Source organism: Pinus tabuliformis, chromosome 7 (assembly GCF_031772625.1).
Source record: "Pinus tabuliformis cultivar Carrire ecotype Pingquan chromosome 7, CPIR1, whole genome shotgun sequence".
NCBI lineage: Eukaryota > Viridiplantae > Streptophyta > Pinopsida > Pinales > Pinaceae > Pinus > Pinus tabuliformis.
The window spans coordinates 1,831,018,101-1,831,040,446 of NC_142293.1; the positions used below are offsets into that span (position 1 = coordinate 1,831,018,101).

At 34.1% G+C, this 22,346-nt stretch overlaps 1 protein-coding gene across 1 annotated transcript; it reads right to left on the reverse strand.

Moving 5' to 3' along the window:
* Nucleotides 1-9,640: 9,640 nt before the first annotated feature.
* LOC149255732 (uncharacterized) lies at nt 9,641-10,555 on the reverse strand. Its single transcript, XM_089457296.1, has 2 exons — nt 10,364-10,555; nt 9,641-10,243 (listed from the first exon to the last, which is right to left on the reverse strand). The coding sequence occupies exons 1-2, from the start codon at nt 10,489-10,491 to the stop codon at nt 10,018-10,020; spliced, it is 354 nt and encodes a 117-aa protein (XP_089313422.1). The 5' UTR covers nt 10,492-10,555; the 3' UTR covers nt 9,641-10,017.
* Between the last annotated feature and the right edge of the window lie 11,791 nt (nt 10,556-22,346).

The window sequence follows — 22,346 nt, forward strand, 5'->3', positions numbered from 1 at the left end:
GTGGACCCTGCTATATGAAAAATGACAAATAGATCAAAAACGTTATTGTAATCAAGTTTTTTATGTATTTCTCATTTTTTGTGTAGCAAGGTCCATTGAAAGTATGCAATATGGGTACTCCTTTGATGTGGAATTAAATTATGCATACAACACTCGAAATTTGAGTAAACCCGTAGGGAGATAAGTTAAAAATATGAATTGAAAAAGTAGTTTTTTTTTTCTTTGAAACTCCAAAAATGGTGAATCACCCCCCCATGGTTGAAATTATCATCTTGAATCTTATTGGTTCTTATAATGTTGATTATGGTTGTAAATTTTTGTTTTGAGGCCCACTTTTTACCTCAAAATTTCTCTAATGTAATCAAAGAGGCTCACACCTCCAAGGTTGTAGGGCATTTTGGGATAGGGAAAAATAGCTACCAACTTGCAAAGGTATGTGTACTAGCCTAAGATGCAAGAAGATGTAGCTAGATTCATAAGAGGATGTATACTTTGTTGTACCAACAAGCCGTGCAATAGGAAACATGGTCTATACCATCCTCACCTGTACCCACTCATCCTTGGGAAAACATTTCCATGGATTTTTTGGGGGGTTTACTGATAACCAGGAAGCGACATGACTACCTTTTCATGGTAGTTGATAGGTTCAGTATGTATGCTCACCAACACCATACATGGTTAATGCTTTCCATATATCAGATCATCAACATTACGGTGTTGTGTCCTTTATGGTGACAATGGGATGTCCTTTCTGGTGACAATGGGAAAAGATATCAGGCCGTCGCTGAGATGTGACGAGATGACGAGCTGCTACATGCTAGGTTAATTGCCAACCTAGGTTAAGGTGACAACAATTTGGATGATGCACGTACATGTAAAATTAAAGCGCTCAACTAAAATTTGAATCTACTCAAATGATCTTTAGGTTTCGATACAACTGTTAAGATGGAGCCTAGAGACCTGATTTTATATTGTAGAAAACAAAGAATGTTGAAAAATAACTTTAGTAATTGACACATGGGGAGAATGTCTATTTGTTATTGCTCCAAAATTGATGGGTATGTAAACATGGTTCACCACCACATACTAGTCAATGAAAAATAATATATTTAAAGAAAATGAACCATGTTAAGTTAAAATGCACTGAAAACTAGAAGTATTCAAACATAACCTTGTCGTTACTAGAATATGTCCTTGGAAATGAAATGAATACAAAGCGAATTGTATTTATGTCCTACAATGTTTATGTCTTTAATTTTATAATGTCGCTATCCGTTACAAAGCGATGTATATTTATGTAGCTATATAGTACTATAAAATTACAAATAAATAATAAGCAAATTTATTATAATTAATTAATTATACATAATCACATAATTGTCAAATGAAATAAAGTTTTATTTTTTTATTATATGTTTAAAAAAAAAATTTGTAATATAATAAAATTATCTAAATAAAATTTAAATTACATGAACTTATTATAGTTATATTAAATTTTTTAATTCTTATTTTAGATAGTGTGTTATATTAAAAAGATGTTGGTTAATCATGTTACATTTTAGAGATTTTAGTCAAAATTGAGTGAACTTTTTTTGGCAAAATCTTATTTTTTGTTGTTTAAAATGGATTTTTGACTATTATCTATATAATCACAAATAAATAATAAGAAAATTTATTATGATTAATTAATTATACATAATCACATAATTTTCAAATTAAATAAAGTTTTATTTTTTTATTATATGTTTTTCAAAAAAAAATTGTAATATAATAAAATTATCTAAATAAAATTTAAATTACATGAACGTATTATAGTTATATTAAATCTTTTAATTCTTATTTTTAGATAGTGTATTATATTAAAAAGGTGTTGGTTAATCATGTTACATTTTAGATATTTTATTCAAAATTGGTCGAATCTTTTTTTTGGCCAAATCTTAATTTTTGTTGTTTAAAATGGATTTTTGACTATATATATATATATATATATATTCAACAACCTCAAAACCCTTGGGTCACTTGGATTATGAAGAGTTTACAACTTAAGCTTGTGATTCTAAGAAATATGTGTTACACAAATTAGAGAGAAAAAGAAAAAAACCCTCCAAAACGTAGAATAAATAATCTATGATATTAGAAAACTTCTTATTGAGTATTGGACTTGAGTTAAATCTAATTATTTATTAAATTTTCTTTTTTTCTCTTGTTTTATATTGGAGACCATTTTTTTTATATTGTTAAAGTGAACTATTATTTATAAATTTTTTTAAAAATTACAAATACATTAGATACATTTTCCTTACTTTTTTCTATTTCATGACCATTATGTAACAACCCTAGTGAAAAGTTCATGTAATAAAAGTTAATAAAAGAAAAATAAGACCACAGTTAAGGGACGCATATTCCACTCTAAATGTTGGGCAAAGATATCCTAATGAGCATCACTAGATATGTTTATCGCTAAGGAAATTGACAAAGGCTAAGGCAAAGGCATTAAAAGGAAAAAAAGGCATTTTTGGCACATTTATTTATGAAAATAAAGGAAATTAGGAGAAAAGTAAGGTGAAAGGTGACAAGTTGCATGTGAGGAGGAAATTGAAATAAAATAATGGAAAATGAAGAAAAGAAAGGCCTTATTAATAAAAAGGCTTCTGAGGATCAATTGGTAACCTTTTGTCAGTTCAAGTTTTGGAGTTCTCTCATTACTCTCTCTCTCTCACACTCTTGGTCACTTCAAGTTTTCTTGGAGAACTCTAGCTTTGGAGCAAGGAAGGAAAAGACAGAAAAGGGAAAGGAAACAAAGCAAGGATAAAGAAAGGAAGAGCAGGATCAAGCAACTTCAACAGGAATACATGTAGGTAACATATTACATGTGCGATTTCCTAGCTATTTTTGACACGCATGGCCTTTCATATTGGTGTATGGTTATCGTGTTGTCAGTGACATGGTTTTGCCAAGTTATGATAATGGTTTTTAGCCTAGACTTGTATTTTTCAGATTTCATGGTATGTTGGGATGTTTATCTCAGTTTTGAGCTTTGGCTCGCCAGATGGATTTCAGAATCTAGGACGGAGGTGGTCTCAAGGTTCATTCCCAAAGGCCTAAGAATCCCTTGAATGGTTTTGGTGGGATACAAGGTAAAAGCCGAGGGAGAAGTATCGGTTTAGAGCCTAGTGATCCAGTTTTGAATTGCGGTAAAGCCTGAGAGACTGGAATCTGTTTAGGGCCTAGTGATCTAGGATTGGATTTCGGTAAAGCCTGAGAGACAAGGAGATGGAAAATTCCTCAAGGATAGTGATCAATTCTGGATGGCATTCCAAGTTCAGTTCAGTTGTGATTAGAGCACTAATTTTGGTGTGATCACGGTTTGGTGAGGGTGGAGGTGGTTTAACCTTTGGATTCCATTGGCTTTTTCGGATTGGTTTATCCATGAGATCCCACATTCATGCTTGGAATATGGCACAGGGGTGATTGGCTGAAAGAAATATTTGGTTTAGCCATGTCTACAGTCAGGTGGTACCTAGGAGTCTCGAACCTAGTCGGATTTACCTGTGATTAATGAAAGCTAAGTTATCTTGATCTTCCACTTGTTTATATGTGGATTTAATGGTTGTTATATCTCTGTTATTTACATGGTTAATTTTGGTTATAAGCATGGTTAATTGACTGGTTCATGTCATGGTCATTTTATGTATTTACTTCAAATTGTTAAAATGATGGATGCAAGACCTAATTGATGTATCTTCGATATTGGGGCTGAAGAATGCCTCTCAGCGCAATAATGCTTGGGAGGGAAGCTAGGTGGAGAATGCTTTAAAAAATTGGACACTTAGCCCATCTTTCTCTAGTTATAAGGTTCTTCCATTTATAGTGGTTTGGGATGTCTCACTAGTTAGAGATGATAATGTTTTCAATTGAGAAAAAAAAAAAAATCTCCTTTATTTTGTTCTATTCAATTAATGAATATCCTTAAATATTTTAAGAAAGAAGGCAATAAACGTTGCATGAATGATATATCTTGAAGTCACTGATAAAGAGGGGTTTTGGGCCTATTTTGATGGGGTTACACAAGGTGATCCTCCTAAGGGAGGTGTTGGAGTGATTCTATATACTTTTTATGTTAGTTGGATGAAATTTGTAATTGGATAAGGTAGATGCTCAATAACAAGGGTGAACTTCTTACTTTAAAATTGATTCTAAGTTCGGCTTTTGAAAAAGGGATAAAAAATATTCAAATTATGAGAGACTCGCTACTTGCTATGGAGTGAATGAAGTTGGTTAGAAATATGAAAAAATATAAATTTCAGACCTATCTTTTTGGAGGTTCAAATTTTCTCCAGTTTTGTTCCTAATGTCAAATATGTACATGTATGTCATATATCAACTATTAAAATACGGACTACATGTTGGTATAGGGATGAATAAGTGGGGGATACACTTACATAGGTAGATCCAGGGCCATTTTACTCAATAACATTTTTAGGCAAATCATGCATACATTTCAAGCTTCATTACCAATATTATTTTAATTGTATTAAACCCCTCGTGCCCAACACACACACACACACACACACATATATATGAAAAAAATATCAAGGATAGTATCTATCTATCTATCTATCTAATTAAAAAAAATTACTTATATTTTATTAATAAAAAATATTATAATATAATAAATTCAATTAAATACAATTTAAGCTTTATTTTATTTTAAATAAACCTATGATGTTATTATTTAATCTATCATTTCATTATAACGTCTCATTATGTCTCGATGTAACCATTCTCATATTAAACTTGAGAAATGCATGAAAAAATATTAAAACTTATATTTATTCCTAGAAATTTCATATTAACACTGTGTAATATGGGTGATTTGTCCAATGTTTCAGATGGTGACTCCATCCATCATCAGGGACCATAGAGAGCCTTGGTCCTTGATGATGAATGGAGTCACCATCTGAAATGTTGGATAGATGACACATATTACACATTGTTATTTCGGAAATCTCTAACAATATGATTAACTGTGGAAATCTCCAATCACTCACAACTTATATTTACTATATTGAGAGAGGAAAAAAAAATATTGCATAAGCATATTGTATTGGAGCTTCTTTTTTTTTTTTTCCTTTATTTTATTTGTTTACTTCAAACAATGAGAAAGGAAGCAACCATCCACTGTTTTGAGATGTAGTGATGGTAACATAAACAATAAGCATATGGTAAACTATACATGAGGATGATCATCATCCTAGTACAATAGAGTTTTGATATCTCTGAACTCTAGTACATGTTATATTTAGAAATTGTCACCATAAAGTATTTGAGTTGTTGATAGCTAGATGATATATTTATACTTCAACATGTTTGTTATGCCATTACCCATAGTTCCAAGCAATGAGTTTCTAAGAGTGGTTTGTGTTCCTATATATATACTCAAGTCAATAAGAACCTATGAATGATCCTTGAAGCACTTGCCATACTAGATATTGTTTAAGTCAAACTTGAATCTAAGTTGAAATGAAAGGAGGAACTCTACATGAAAGGAGGAATGCCCCATGAAGATCAAAGTAATATGGAATCCTTTAAAGTCCATATTAAAGCATGTGAAGGAATGCCCCATGAAGATCAAAGTAATGTGGAACCATTTAAAGCCCATATTAGAGCATGTGGAGGAATGCCCCATGAAGATCAAAGTAATGTGGAATCCTTTAAAGTCCATATTAGAGCATGTTAAGACACAGGGAAACTATGGAAACATAAGGATGTGAGTCTCCTAGCTTTGCATAAACCAGACAAGATGGAACTATATCAAGTTTTTCAAATAAGTTTTTATCTTATTGTTATCCATTTTCATATCTCACCCATATTATCCATTTTTTTTGTTGCAATGAGCATAATTTCTTTCCCTTCTATTTTCCATTAATCCATAAAAAAAAAAGAAAAATGTCTATACTTCACTTCTCCTTGACCTAATTATAAATATTTTACACTTAATCAAGCTTTTAAGACTTTTGCATAGCTAAATCTCTTTAAATTAACCTTATACATTTCACATATTACTTATCTCATTAATCCATAAAAAAATGTCTATACTTTACTCCTCCTTACCTAATTATAAATATTTTATACTTAATCACGCTTTTAAAACTTTTGCATAACTAAATCTCTTATAATTAACCTTATACATTTCTCATAATACTTATCTCTACACAATTTACTTATATGTGTGAAATAATCTCACATCTTTTATCTCTCCACACTCAGCGTTCTACATTCCACAGAGTGCCCTTTCTTTGCACACCCACACTTTTACACACAATAAAGAACTTACAGAAGTATACATTTCCCACCTTTGAAGGGAAATTCAAGATACATTTCAGAAACCCAATATTGAAGGTATGAAGGTAAAAGGTGTCAATCCAGCGTAAGGTGAATCAATTTACTTTACATTTTATAAAAGATCTACATTTATCAATGAATTTTCAATGATGATTTTCTTGTGTCCCAAGAAGATGGTAAGATGGTAAGCGATAAAGAGATGTTTGAGTAAATTTCATTCATTTAAATAACCAAGAGTTGATACTATGATTTCATTTATGAGTAGATTTAGTATTATTGATGCAGGAGCATCTAGTTGACAGGGCAAAGACAAAAGTGAGGGAATATGGTTTCTGAAGAGGACAAAGAGATTAATTCATTGAGTGGAAAACATACTTGTTTTTTTTTCTTTTTTTTTATCAAGTTACTTAAAATTTACTGTAATAAGTTGTAATTAGGAGTAGTAATAATTAGATTAGAGTCTTTGTTTTCAAACAGTTCAGTTATTGTTGTAAAAAGCATGAAAAGAAAATGTACTAGACAACCAGAGAAAGTTTCGTATGGGAAATAACTGATGTAACTAATTGAACAAACTGAACAAACTAACAGCGGTTAGAACGGTTTGTAAACAATGCTATTAAATAGTGGAAAAAAGCACAATACGGGGGTTCGGACTGAGAGAGAAATATAGAAAGAAAAAATACAATTTTCTGTGCACATAGATCCTTACAGCGTCCTATTCATTTCTGAAATATTTTTTGTATTGAATTACTGTGTGAATATTATCAATGCATGGTCACAGAACTTAAATTGAAAAAGGGAGATATTCGAATGCAGAGGTTGTTCAATTCGGAGAAGGAGTAACGACGCCCATCTACAGGCGACTCCAACAGAATAACCAAACACACAACAAGAAATTGTTTGCACAAATTCCTATATACAAAATCAGAGTTTGCCATTACAGTGAAGAGAACAACCACAGTAAATCCAGGTATGCGAACTTAAAAGCATAACCAAAATTCAATTCCAGATAGTTCATATACAGTCATCAAAAAGTTATTGTCCATTTACATTTTGTGCAAAAACTTAAGAACGAACCAGTTCATGGACTTGGGAACCGTAACCATTACCAACATAAACCAAAACCCCATAAATCCCCAAACCCACTCCTACGACTCGACAGAGACATTACTCGACAACAGAACTAAGCACAGACAGTGGCTCGAGGCCAACAACCATACCAAACCACACGCTGAAAGACTCAGGGCAAGCAAACCACAAGTAAACAGAATGATGCTACCTGGAATTCCTTCGGAATAGTCAACTGTCCAAGCACCGAAACCCTCGGTCGCTCCACCTGCAAGGGAAACCAACAACCGAGAGTCAAATTACAGTGGAAACAAAATACAGAGGATTAAAACAGTTTTATTTTTGAATGAGAAAATACTACACAGGGGTTCCGCTTACCTAACAGACAAACCGTGACCATCGTAACCTCGGATTGTCTTCCTGCTCACAAGGAGTCGAAGACGATTAGAACCAGAAAGAAGAACAAGTACAAAGATATAGCATAGAAGGAAAGCTTACCAGTCAAGTTGGCGGAGGAATCGACGGAGAATGCCACCATTAGTTTGCCAAGACTGTGCATGAGCCGAATGAGTGCTGGAAAACGAGACTGAGAACCACATACTCATCAACCAACACACAGAGGTGAGAATAGTGAAAACCCAAGTGACAAATCGAGAAAAGGACGCACAGAGGCAGAGACCCGTAAAGCCGACAACAAAAAACACAGGAACAGTCTAGACACAAGCAGAGAAACAAACCTTACCAGGGTTCAACAGTTCAACAGACGAACGAGACACTTCCAAAACAAATTCCGAACCAATGGAGCCGTGAAGACCGCCGAGAGCATGCAGCTCGAAGAACTCGGAGCAACAAAACCCCGGACCAGCTAAAAGAACCCACATTGAAACTTGCAGACTACCAGCTCGTAGCTCAGAGAACCAGGTGGACGAGTTTCGAACAAATACGAAAGCATCACAGAAAAAAATCACAGTGAAATCGCAAGGGTCGCCGAGAGCTCGCAGACTGAAGGACCGGAGGAAACACAAAACCAAATGAACGCAAGGGTGGCAAAAACCCTATACCAAGGCGGGGTTTTAGGATTCCAAGAGGGGACAGGTGTACCATTACCATAGAACCTCTTAATTAAACATAGATTGAAAATCAAGTTGCGTATCTCCGAAATCCGATGATTATAAACATCAACTGACAGTGCAACATCAAGTGGGGAGTAATGACGGCGGGACCACGTGGGCTGGCCCCATCAATTATAGTCGCTGACACGCGTCCTTGCTTGCTTCGAGTCACGTGTTTACCCACAAACAATGTAAAATATGCCCGTGACCGAGTGCCTGCGAGGGTTTTCCATCGACGTCTTCCGCTGAAGGGACGGGGATTGGTCCGGGGTTGAAATTTGACGGGAAAAAGGGTGTCCTTTGTCGAGAGTCTTGTGGAGACAGGGGATTGGTTCGGGTTTGAAATTTGACGTGAAAATGCGCATCCTCTGTCAACGGTCTTGCATCCTCTGTCAACAGTCTTTCGTAGACAGGAACAGTGGCTCGGGCCCAGGGTACAAAGTCTCATACAGTGAAAGTTCTATTAAGCCACGTGGCTGAACAGTCTATTGATTAGGCAGAACAAAGATTCGCCTATTCAAAGTTGACATTCACTTAGAGGAAAGAATTCATTAACCCTAACTACTTTAGAGGGTAAAGGAATTGCAAGCCAAAGAAATTTTAATTTAAAAAGACCCACAATCGTAGTTACAATTCTTTAATATTGAAATTTTAATCTTAATTATTTAAAAAGAATGCACCTAACTTAATCTCAACTTCTCAGACAACCATTTTTTTTGAAGTACCCATATCACTTACCACAGAAACCCTACCCCGATAGAGATATATATATATATATATATATACATTAATGAACTCAGCCACAAATCATTTTTTAATTTCGTTCGAAGTGATATGAGATATTAATTCCGTTATGGTTAACCTGCGATTTAGCTTTTAATAATTTCATCCATCAACTTTGTAGAGGTTGAGACTATGAAATAAGCAGCGATTTCTGTCATGTATATATGTATAAAATACACGCAACTTGAGGCAATACGAGAATTATTTTGTGGTCAACTGGTTGAGCCATGATTTAAGTACACTAAGATTTTGATTGCTTTTAATAATTTCATCCATCAACTTTGCAGCGGGTTGTGACTATGAAATAAGCAGCGACTTCTGTCATGTATATATGTATAAAATACGCACAACTTGAGTCAATACGATAATTATTTTGTGGTCAACTGGTTTAGCCATGATTTAAGTACACTGACTCAGATTTTGATTGCAAGAACAGAAGACATATAGCTGAGTCATAAATTTGCTGCAGTCTGGATACATTCCCGTTGATTGACATTACATGAGACTAGATGGGCATCGTTCCAATTCCAAAATGTAAGGAGAGAGAAAAATCTCAAAAGAGATTTGAAGCAATCGAGATTCCGTTCGGTCCATTGTCACAAGGATGACTACCAGATTCATATCCAGAGCCTTGAACAACTTTAACTCCTGTAAACTATCCAACCCAACCCTAAAAAACAGGGTGGAAAGACTGGGGCTCTAGATTCTTTCAAGCAGAGAGAAGAACATGACGTGGCCTATGATAGATCACCGTTCCCATCTTCTTCCGCATCTTTTGGCTTTTGCCTGATTTGTCATTGTCTTTCATCAAATCTCCTAGTTTAGATGACGATAATATGTTCTTGCTTTTGGGGATGGGCACGCCATCTTCTATACTGAAGTTCCACTCACTCTCCCAACGAGGTTGAGCGCATGTAAAACACAAAACACTTACTCTGCAACGCAAATCCAATCAATTAGATCAGAATCAATGTCTAAAAGTAACCCTATAAATTGAATATACAGACAATTATGTATTGTTATGAAACAAATATGTTGGTGTGGGAGATGAAGACCTTGCGGGAATTATTGGTTGGCCCGGGACCGGCTGCTTCTGATCAGAACATGAATTTTGAGGTTCAGGATCAACGCCCAAGCACTCCTGATCACGCGCCAAGGCTGCTGATATAACTTGGGAATCCATAAAATAAAATGTATTTGCAATGAAAGAGATTAAACATATATCTGCTAAACGATGATTGCCTTGAGCATGCCAAATAACGGGCCTTTTATGTTATTTGTTTCCCGAAAACCCAACAGACAGCTGGGAAGGAGACCCACTGTTTTGGCGAAATACAACAGGTGAGAAACAGATGGCGAACTGCGGAGGAGTACATCCGCACAAGCACTAAAGGCAATACCGCTGGGGCCGCTTGTATTGCGTTGTTATGGTATTAGCGCCCACCCACAACCGCCGTGTAAACCACACGCTGCTTACCGCAGCCAATATCAGGCTGCTACGCAGCATTGAATGCCGCGGCAGGTGGTATAGAGGCCAGCGGATTTGAAACTCTTGTTTTGTGTAATGAGTGCATGTGAGTGTGTACGTAGTCTGGTCAATCAAGGGATATTAAGATGGGACGTTGAATCGCTCTCGAGTTTGGTTTTATTACCTGAAAATGTTAAGCAAGTTGTGATGAGGGTGGAGGGTTAGTTCGTTTTTGGAAGTTACTCAATACAATTTTTTATTTTTTTTGGGTATTGAATTGGGTTAAATGTTTATTGGAGAGTCAATTTATTTTTTGGTGTATTGAGTTGAGTTAAATATTTATTGGAGAGCTGAAATTCTTATTATTTAAGGATTAATTTTCATCAACTTTATTGTGAAACATTGGAAAATGTCAAAAGAAGTGTGGGAGGAAAGAGAATGCATTTTTTGTTTTTCTCTAAAAGTGGAAACAGAAAAACATTTCATTTTAGAATGTGAGGCTTTCAAAGACAACAGAGAAGCTATTCAGAGACGCTAACAGCTAGCTCTTGGGATAATCTTTTTAGCTAGAAGCATTTATTTGGAAGTTTCACAGAAAAAGTGCTGAATTCATCAAGCAGATGAATAAGCAATTTGTACCATAGGCTATCTTTAGCCAAGTGGATGTTAAAATAATTTTATTATTATTATTATTATTATTTTCAGTGATGGTCTAATTTTAAAAAACTCAAAAAATAGCCTAGAAATTTTGACAAGATTATGAAAAAATTTAGGCAAGATTAAATTTGAGGGTTATGGGTGTCCCAGTGTTTGATGGTGCTGAATCTATTTCCACCATAAAAAAAAAGTCACTCAAACAGTCCAACTACTTGATTTTTTGAAATTTTGGCTATAGTTATTAAACTTGAGGGTTATGGGTGCCCCAGTGTTTGATGGTGCTAAATCTATTTCCACCATTCAAACGCTCCAACTACAATTTTTTTTACTGGATTCCGATAAAAAAAATTGTCATCTTGACTATTTTGTTAAATGGTTAGACAAAGCCATTTGTAATCAATAGAGAATGCTTTGTGAATTGTATTGTATTACATGTTCACAATAAAAGTTGTAAGAAAAACTTAAAAACATTCTGCATAATAAAATAAAAATTTCAAATCTAATTTCCTCAATTTTAATATTAATTTTTATCATTTGATGAATAAAATATTAAAAAACAATTTTTTTTTGGTAATTATTTGACAAACGAATCTCCCCATCACAAACAACTTGCATAATCAAATTTCATCCTGGCTATACCAGTGACAAAGGCCTTTAAGGCTCCTCTGTCGACCGGTTTCCAGTGATGGTACGGGGAGGTCGGGCTCTCTGACGTGACACAGGAGCAGGCCTGGGATTTGTTCGTCAAATGAAATTTGAATGGCTGTTCAATTCATTGGACCGTAAATGTCTTTTTTTTGTCAGATGTAAATGCATTGAACCTGTAAAACTCAAAACTTTGATTTTTCTTTTAACTTTATAAGATGTGGAGCTGAGCGGAGTTACGCGGAGTTACTCTTAACGATTTGATATGCTGATGAAACGTGTCGTTTGGAAAGAAATTACATAATCTGTGCAGTAATTCCAACTTGCGAATTATCAATAATGGTAAGTAAATAAGGTTGCAAATTGATAATGATGCATGAAAACGGGGCGACAGTTAAGAGGCAGGTACATTGCAAATTGGCAGGAGTGGGAAGTAAATAAGATTGAGAATTGACAGTTTCACGGAGCAAGAATGAAATTGTGACTATTTGGCAGGAGTGGGAAGTAAATAAGATTGAGAATGGACAGATTCACGGAGAAAGAATGAAATTATGACTATATTTTTAAAAGAGTGGGTGAAAATGTATAAAAAAAACTGAAGACTAAGTGAAGTATGTATAACTCAAGTGAAAAATTATCTAATTTTATATATATATATATATAATTTATTTTCTATTATATCTAATTTTTTTTTTTTAAATAAATTTTTTTGCTTCATATTTAAAAAATAAATATTTTTCTATATTTCAAAATTATTTGTATTAGTTAAATGTGTCTTAAAACCAAAAGAATCTCTGAATGAATATCAAATTTCAAGTTTATCAACTTATTATAATACTCATGATAATAGGTTGTTGAATTCATTATACACTATTAATGGTGTCTTACTCTTTCATCTATTATATCATTTGTGACTCAAATTGAATCATTACATTATTTTTTATCCATCTTGATGCTTTTAGAGTGGAAAAATGGGAGGAATTCGCTGACAAATCAATTTTCACTAACAATCCCATTTTGGCAAATTGAGTTTTTAAACAAACTCTTGCTTGCGCCAACCCCTCACATTGCTCTACACTCATACCTTTCCAACGATGCAAGAAAGACCTCAAATGAAATCAGAATATGCTACCCAAAAGTCGACTTTCTAGTTTTGACCACCATGGATGTCACATCAGCTCCATTGCTGGTGGAAAAATGGCTAGCCATGTGAACATGATGAAGAAAACTCTAGAGAAATCAATATTCTATCTCTAGTTAAAAATTGAAGAAGTCAAACTTAACCACTAGTAGGTTATTGAATTGTGTTATAATTCAGCCACTAAGAAGAAGAGAGATTCCATTCTATTCGACTACATTTTGTTCCATAGTTGAGAAGAGTACCTAAGAGTGGATACAAAGAGAGAAAACAAAGACAGTTTGTGTTCTATAGCAGCCTACGAGTCATATGTCTTACTTCTTTGTACTTACATCCATTTCTATTTAGAGAAAGAGAGAGAAGAATAATGTCATCTTTCAATTTGGTTTTTCTCCCGTAAGGGTTTCCAAATACATATCTTGTGGCAGTTTTTTGTGAATGTTTATCTTTCACTCTTTTCTATTTTCTATATTTTATATGTTGCATGCATAAGCATAAACAATAATTTAATAAATTCGAGGTTCTACAGAAAGTTAAGTCCTCATAGTATGGATTTTGAATTTTCAATATATTTTATATAATTTGTTGCGATGAATTATCCAATGGAATATCCATGACAATTTATGGATCATATTGGTATAAGATCAGGTTTCTTTAGGTATATTATAGGGAGTTCCCAGAAATCTAGATCAATTAAGCTAAAAGCCATAAAACCCTAGCCATGGTCAACGAATCTATTAATAACCCTCAAGATCTGACAAAGGAGAGTTTCACCAAGGTTGGAAGAGTAGGTCATAGGTTTAAGCTATAATATAAACCTTCTCATGGTGGTTCTAGCAAATAAGCTTGGAATGGGAGAGACAAAGGTTCCAACCCGAAGATTAGTTCAAAGGGAAAATCTGGGGATCAAGAAGTACCAGAGAAGGAGACTAAGGGAGAACCCAAAAAAGAACAACCAAGCTCAAGTTCCATGAACCATTCACAATCCTTATTCAAGATGGAAGTGAAAGCCGACATCAAGTCATATCAAGGTGAGATTGACACTTTGATACTAAATCGTTGGTTGTAGTAATTAGAGGTTTATTTTAGCATTCATCAAATGGATGATGAATATAAAATTTCTTTTACTTCTTTGAAACTAGAAGGTCGTGCCTTAACTTGGTGGGAAATCCATACATAAATGCTTAGGATGGAGGGGGGTTCTCTAGTGACTAAATGGGGGGATCAAAACTCTCATAAAGTCTCAATCTACCCTATCAGGTATGTAGAGAACTAGTGGATCTAGATGCATTACTTCATGAAAAGATAGGAGAAGAGTATCTAGGGGGTCTATATGGCCATCTACAAAACAAAGTGATGTTGTTCAAACCTAGGATAGTGGATGAGGCTTGGGTACAGGCACAATATCTAGAGAACATGGGTAGAAGAAAGGGTAATCAAGTGGGTTGAATTAGAAGGAACAACACGAAGCTTCCAAAGAAGGGAAGAAGAAATGGAAAGGGGCAAGAACATAAATACAATAACCACATCATGCCAATGCAAAGATTCCAACAACCACTACAACCACTATAACATTGTTGTTCATATAGAAGAGAAGTGTTGGAAACTACATCTCAAAATCAACTTGAAGAACCATAAAAAGGATGGGAAGAACAAAAATATCATGGCCGCAAATTTAAGTGATCGGGAGGAAATTAGCCTACACGTGGATGGGAATATTGTCTACATATCAATGTAGAAGGGTTGAATTCAGCCTTCAACAATAATAAAATAAAGAGATGGTCAAAATCTTCCATATAAAAATATAGGTCAAGAAGACGAAAATAGATGCTCAGTTTGACTCAAGATCATAGGTGAACCTCATTGTAGAGAAGATGCTCAAAAAGTTTGGATTGAAGGTTGATGACCATCCTAGCAAATATGCACTGGAATGGGTCAACATGGAGACATAAATAAAGGTAAATAAGCAATGTAGAATCAATTTTCTATCAATGTTGATTTTATTGATAAAGTAGAATTGGATGTAGTTCCACTTCATGTATGTATAGTTGTGTTTAGGAGTCCTTATATGTACATGTTAGATGAGGTATTCATATAGAGATCCAACCAATACTGCATCATCATTGATGGAAAATCCTTCATCATCAATGTGCATAAGGAAAATCCAAGGATGCTGCTGGTAAGTGTCAACCAAGACAAGAAATTGATTAATTCTAGCAAGAAGTATGGTTTGTTATTTTAAAGATAAAATCAGTCTATAGAAGATTCAGTGAAGGCTAGGTCATCCCTAGAGTGATAAACCAAGAAAAAAAAAAACAACTAGAAGAGTTGTTACATTCACATAAGGTTTTGTGTTCTAGGAGACTAAAGGGTTACCACCCAAGAGAGAAGTGGATCACAAGATCCAACTATTTCCAAATCTTAGTTTCCAAACATTAGGTTGCATAGAAAGTTTGTTATATAACAAAATGAGTTGAAGAAGCAGTTCTAGTAGCTACTGGAACAAGGTATCATTTGGCCAAGTACCTCACCATGTGGGCCACCCATCATAACTATGCCAAAGAAGGACAGGACTTGGTGGATGTATATTGATTATAGGGTTTTAAACAAATTACACTCAAAAAAAGGTACTCACTGCCTAAGATAGATGATTTGTTGGATCAATTGCAGCAAGCAAAATACTTAACCTAGTTGGACTTAAAGTTATGGTATCATTAGGTTCAATTTAGAGAAGAAGATATCTCGAATACCACCTTCAAAACCAGACAATGTTTGTATGAGTAGTTAGTTATGTTGTTTGGCCTATGTAATGCACCAACTATGTTCATGAGATTAATGAATGATATATTATGCCTTTTTTATAGATTCATTTGTTATTTTTTATTTTGATGATATATTGGTATAAAATGCTACCTAGGAGGAGCACATCTCATAATTGATGCAAGTTCCAGAGATAATGAAGAAGCACCAACTACTAGAAAATTTCAAGAAGTGTGAGTTTGCAGAATAGTCTTTCTTGTATTTAGGATATGTTATAGGTGGAGGAGAGTTGAATATAGATCTTGCCAAGATGGAGGCCATATTGAAGTGGCCAGTGCCTACTAATGCTTTTAAGGCCAAGAGTTTCATTGGGGCAACAAAATATCTGAGGAAATTCATATCCTTGTTTTTAATAGTAATAGTACAACTCCATGCCATCGCATTGAGAGGCAAGAGTTTCTAGTGGGGAAAGATTAATTAGAAGACCTTTGAGGAGTTAAAGAAGAAAATAAGTTAAGCACCCATTCTTGCATTACCAAACTTCTAATAGCCTTTCGAAGTGGACACTGATGCAATTGTGCGTGCTATGGGAGAAGTATTGATGTAGGGAGGAAGGCCTATATGCTACCATTTTAAAGTGTTTCATGGGTAATTTTTAAATACCCCACCTACGACAAGGAGCTCTATGCTCTAATGTAAGCTATGAAAAAGTGGAAATACTATCTAATGGGAAGAGAGATAGTATTCCACATAGATCATTGGTTGCTACATTACCTACAAGCATAGAGTAAGTTATAACAGACCATCCATTGCAAAGGGATGGGGTTTCTATAGAAATTTCATTTAGTTATTAAGTATAAGAAGGGTACAAAGTAGCCAACATGCTTTCAAGGCCACCCACATCAAAGATCATATCTTTCAAAACATTGAAGCACATGAATCCTTTCACCCATGATGCATACAAAAAAGCACATATAGAGGATGAGGAATTCAAGGAGGTGTTTCGGTAGTTATAGAGCTAGAGTTATGTGCATGATGGTGATGACCTAGTTGACTATCATCTCCAGAATGGGTTACTTTATAGGCTTGAGAAGTTAAGTGTTCCTAATGGTACGTGATTGTAGCCATTAGAGAAATTTTGAGGTCTAAAATGGGTCTCCTAAGGAATATTATAAAATAATAGTGGAAATAATAAAATAATATTAGATTACATCATCAAATTTTAGACAGAAACAAAAAGAAAAAACAACTTCTTCAACTTCTATTTTCAACTTATATCCCTATGGTTTTACTCAAATTTCAAGACAGAGCACTCATTGGATGCAAAAATTAATTCTTCATCCAAGGAGTACCGATGTTGTATACTTTCGGTGGACCCTGCTATATGAAAAAATGAGAAATACATCAAAAACATGATTGCAATCACGTTTTTCATGTATTTCTCATTTTTCATGTAACAAGGTCCATCGAAAGTATGCAATATGGGTACTCCTTGGATGTGGAATTAAATTATGCATACAACGCTCGAAATTTGAGTAAAACCGTAGGGAGATAAATTAAAAATACAAATTGAAAAAATAGTTTTTTTTTTTACTCTAAAAATGGTGAATCATCCCCCCATGGTTGAAATCATCATCTTGAATCATATTGGTTCTTATAATGTTGATTATGGTTGTAAATTTTTATTTTGAGGCCCATTTTTTACCTCAAAATTTCTCTAATGTAATCAAAGAGGCTCACACCTCCAAGGTTGTAAGGCATTTTGGGGTAGGGAAAAATAGCAACCAACATGTAGAGGTATGTGTACTAGCCCAAGATGGAGGAAGATGTAGCTAGATTTATAAGAGGATGTATGCTTTGTACCAACAAGCCGCGTAATAGGAAACATGGTCTATACCATCCTCACCTATACCCATTCATCCTTGGGAAAACATTTCCATGGATTTTTTGGGGGGTTTACTGATAACCAAGAAGGGACATGACTACCTTTTCATGGTAGTTGATAGGTTTAGTATGTATGCTCGCCTACACCATACATGGTTATTTCTTGCCATATATCAAATCATCAACATTAGGGTGTTGTGTCCTTTATGGTGACAATGGGATGTCCTTTCTGGTGATGGGAAAACAATATTGGGTCATCCGTGAGATGTGATGAGCTAACGAGTTGCTACGTGCTAGGTTAATTGCCAACCTAGGTTGAGGTGACAACGATTTGGATGATGCACATACCTGTAAAACTAAAGTGATCATACGTAAAATTAAAGGGTTCAACTAAAATTTGAATATACTCAAATGATCTTTAGGTTTCAATACATCTTTTAGGATGGAGCCTAAAGACTTGATTTTATATTGTAGAAAAAAAAGAATGTCGAAAAATAACTTTAGTAATTGACAAATGGGGAGAATGTCTATTTGTTATAGCTCCAAAATTGATGGGTATGTAAACATGGTTCACCACCACATACTAATCATGAAAAATAATATATTTAAAGAAAATGAACCATGTTAAGTTAAAATGCACTGAAAACTAGAAGTCTTCGAACACAACCCTGTCGTTACTAGAATATGTCCCTGGAAATGAAATGAATACAAAGCGAATTGTATTTATGTCCCACAATATTTATGTCTTTAATTTTATAATGTCGCTATCCATTACAAAGCGAATTATATTTATGTAGCTATATAGTACTATAAAATTATAAATAAATAATAAGAAAATCTATTATAATTAATTAATTATACATAATCACATAATTTTCAAATTAAATAAAGTTTTTTTTTTTTCAAAAACATTTTTTAGTATAATAAAATTATCTAAATAAAATTTAAATTACATGAACTTATTACAGTTATATGAAATTTTTTAAATCTTATTTTTAGATAGTGTGTTATTTTAAAAAGGTGTTGGTTAATCATGTTGCATTTTAGAGATTTTAGTCAAAACTGGGTGAACCTTTTTTTGGCCAAATCTTAATTTTTGACTATATATATATTCAACAACTTGAAAAACCCTTGGGTCACTTGGATTATGAAGAGTTTACAACTCAAACTTGTGATTCCAAGAAATATGTATTGCACAATTAGACCAAAACAAAAAAAAACAAAAACAAACAAACAAACAAACAAACTCTCCAAAACGTAGAATAAATAATCTATGATATTAAAAAACTTCTACTTGAGTATTGGACTTGAGTTACATACGTTTCTCACCCTAATTATTTATTAAATCTTCTTTTTTTCTCTTGTTTTATATTGGAGACCATTTTCTTTCTTGTATTTTTTAAGTGAAGTATTATTTATAATTTTTCTTAAAAATTACAAATACATTAGATACATTTTCCTTATTTTTTTCTATTTCATGACCATTATGTAACAACCCTAGTGAAAAGTTCATATAATAAAAGTTAATAAAGGAAAAATAAGACCACGGTTAAGAGACACATATTCCACACTCAATGTTGGGAAAATATATCCTAGTGGGAATCACTGGATGTGTTTATGGCTAAGTAAATTGGGAAAGGCATTAGAAGGAAAAAATGCATTTTTGGTACATTTATTTATGAAAATAAAGGAAATTAGGAGAAAAGTAAAGTGAAAGGTCACAGATTGCATGTGAGGAGGAAATCGAAAGAAAATAATGGAAAATGAAGAAAACAAAGGTCTCATCAATAAAAAGGCTTCTAAGGATCAGTTGGTAACCTTTTGTTAGTTCAAGTTTTGGAGCTCTCTCATTATTCTCTCCCTCTCTCACTCTTGGTCACTTACAGTTTTCTTGGAGCACTCTAGCTTTGGAGCAAGGAAGGAAAAGAAAGTAAAGGGAAAGGAAAGAAAGAAAGGATAAAGAAAGGAAGAGCAGGATCAAGCAACTTCAGTAGGAATACTTGTAGGTAACATATTGCATGTGTGATTTCCTAGCTAATTTTGACACGCATGATTTTGCATATTGGTATATGGTTATCTTGTTGTTGGTGGCATGGTTTTGCCAGGTTATGATAATGGTTTTCAGCCTAGACTTGTCTCTTTTGGATTTCATGGTATGTTGGGATGTTTATCTCAGTTTTGAGCTTTGGTTTGCTAGATAGATTTCAGAATCTAGAGTGGAGGTGGTCTCAAGGTTCATTCCCAAAGGCCTAGGAATCCCTTGAATGGTTTTGGTGGGATACACGGTAAAACCTGAGGGAGAAGTCTCGATTTAGAGCCTAGTGATTTGGGTTTGGATTGCAGTAAAGCCTGAGAGACTGGTCTTTGTTTAGGGCCTAGTGATACAATATTGGATTGTGGTAAAGCCTGAGAGACAAGGAGATGGAAAATTCCTCAAGGATAGTGATCAATTCCGGATGGCATTCCAAGTTCGGTTCGGTTGTGATCAGAGCACTAATTTTGGTGTGATTGTGATTTGGTGAGGGTGGAGGTGGTTTAACCTCTAGATTCCATTGGTTGTTTTTGGATTGGTTTATCCATGAGATCCCACATTCATCCTTGGAATATGGCACGGGGGTGACTGACTGAAAGAAATATTTGGTTCAGCCAAGTCTACAGTCGGGTGGTACGTGGGAGTCCCGAACTTGGTCGGATTTTCCTATGATTAATGAAAGCTAAGTTATCTTGATTTTTCACTTGTTTATATGTGGATTTAATGGTTGTTATATCTTTGTTATTTACATGGTTAATTTTGGTTATAAGCATGGTTAATTGGTTGGTTCATGGCATGGTCATTTCATGTATTTACTTCAAATTGTTAAAATGATGGATGTAAGACCTAATTGATGTTATAACAATTCAAGGGAGAAGGTGGTGATCCTTCTTGTCATGTTTCATAAGAGTTTTCAGTCATTCATGCTCTGTCTTGTATCCTAGACCTGTAGGTTGCATTAATGGCAAGTTTTTAAAAGAATGTCAGTCTCGGTTGGGGATGGTCAGGCCTAGTCCTAAGGTTGATTTTTGGTTTATTAGTCTTGTCATCATGTATTTGATGGATTCTGAAATTTATAACAAGTTCTGGGTAGTGGCCGGAATTCTGGGCTAGAAAAGTGCCTTGAATTTTGTAGACGCTAGCACAAGTCTGCTGGGAAAAGTCCTTGGATGCTAGCTTGCAGGCCTGTGAGAGCGTCCAGAGGTCCCTGAATGTTGGCATGCCCATAACATGAGAGCGTCCAAAGGTTAAGAGGTCTAAAAGATCAGTGGGACCCAAGGGCAGGATGTCTGAGTGGCTGAGATGTCTCCTAGGGGTGTTGTTACTGATGTGGAAGGTATGGTTGATGTGTTCCATCGATTCCATTTCCTTAAGGTCACCAAGGAGGTTGAATCCCTTCATAGTGGCCTCTCTCGTCGCATGTTTACCCCGGTTGGTCGATTACTTGGGTAGATGTGGGAGGAGGGTGGTTACACATTATATAATATACTTGAAAAAAAATTACAATGAGTCATCAAGTTATGAACTTTAGCACAATTTATTATTAGATGTTTTTATATGTTTTTTGGAATATGACAATATAATTTTTGGCAAGATAGTGAATTCAATGGATTTAGTGCCCTGAAAATTATGAACTTTAGCACAATTTATTATTAGATACTTTTATTTTTTGGGAATTTGACAACGCAAGTTTTGTCAATATAGTGAATTCAGTGGATTTAGTGCCCTAAAAAACTTGTGGAATATTGGAGTTCTACATATTACACAACTGAAACATAAAACTTTTCCATCTTTGATAAAATAATTTTAAATTTGAAATTCTTCCTCCCTAATAAAATTGACAGACAAAACTTTTCAATCTCTTTACCTTTATTGTATTAAGACATACTTTTTATTTTTATAGACGATTGCTTATTTAACAAGGAGACTGTGTAGCTAACATAATTCAAATATCTCAATAGTTTTTAAAAGAGTTGAATCCCTTTCCAAACTCAAATAAACAAAAGCATTACTCAATAATATATTATACACATTCTTATATACACTTTTGTTTAAAGTGTTATTTACTACCACACCTCTATAAATTAAATGGTTGGTAAATGTTGATAGGAATCAATCCATAATAAATATCAAAATACTTACTCCATTATATATATCAAATTCCTAAAATTCAAGGATTACTAAAACTAATTAAATTATAAGATCTTTATTTTACAATGGAGATTCTTAATATGTAAATAGGTTTTGATAAAATACCATGATTTATCAATACCAAGTGCCCAAAAAATCATTACTAGCTTTATAACATTATTGTATATAACTATTTTTAAATTAAACAATTTAATTAAAAGTAAAATAAAAATATAACTACATTAGAATTATTGAGAATTAAATTAAAATTCTAAAAGCCAAATTCCAAAATATGCATATTCACATAACAAGAGCCATGTGGTA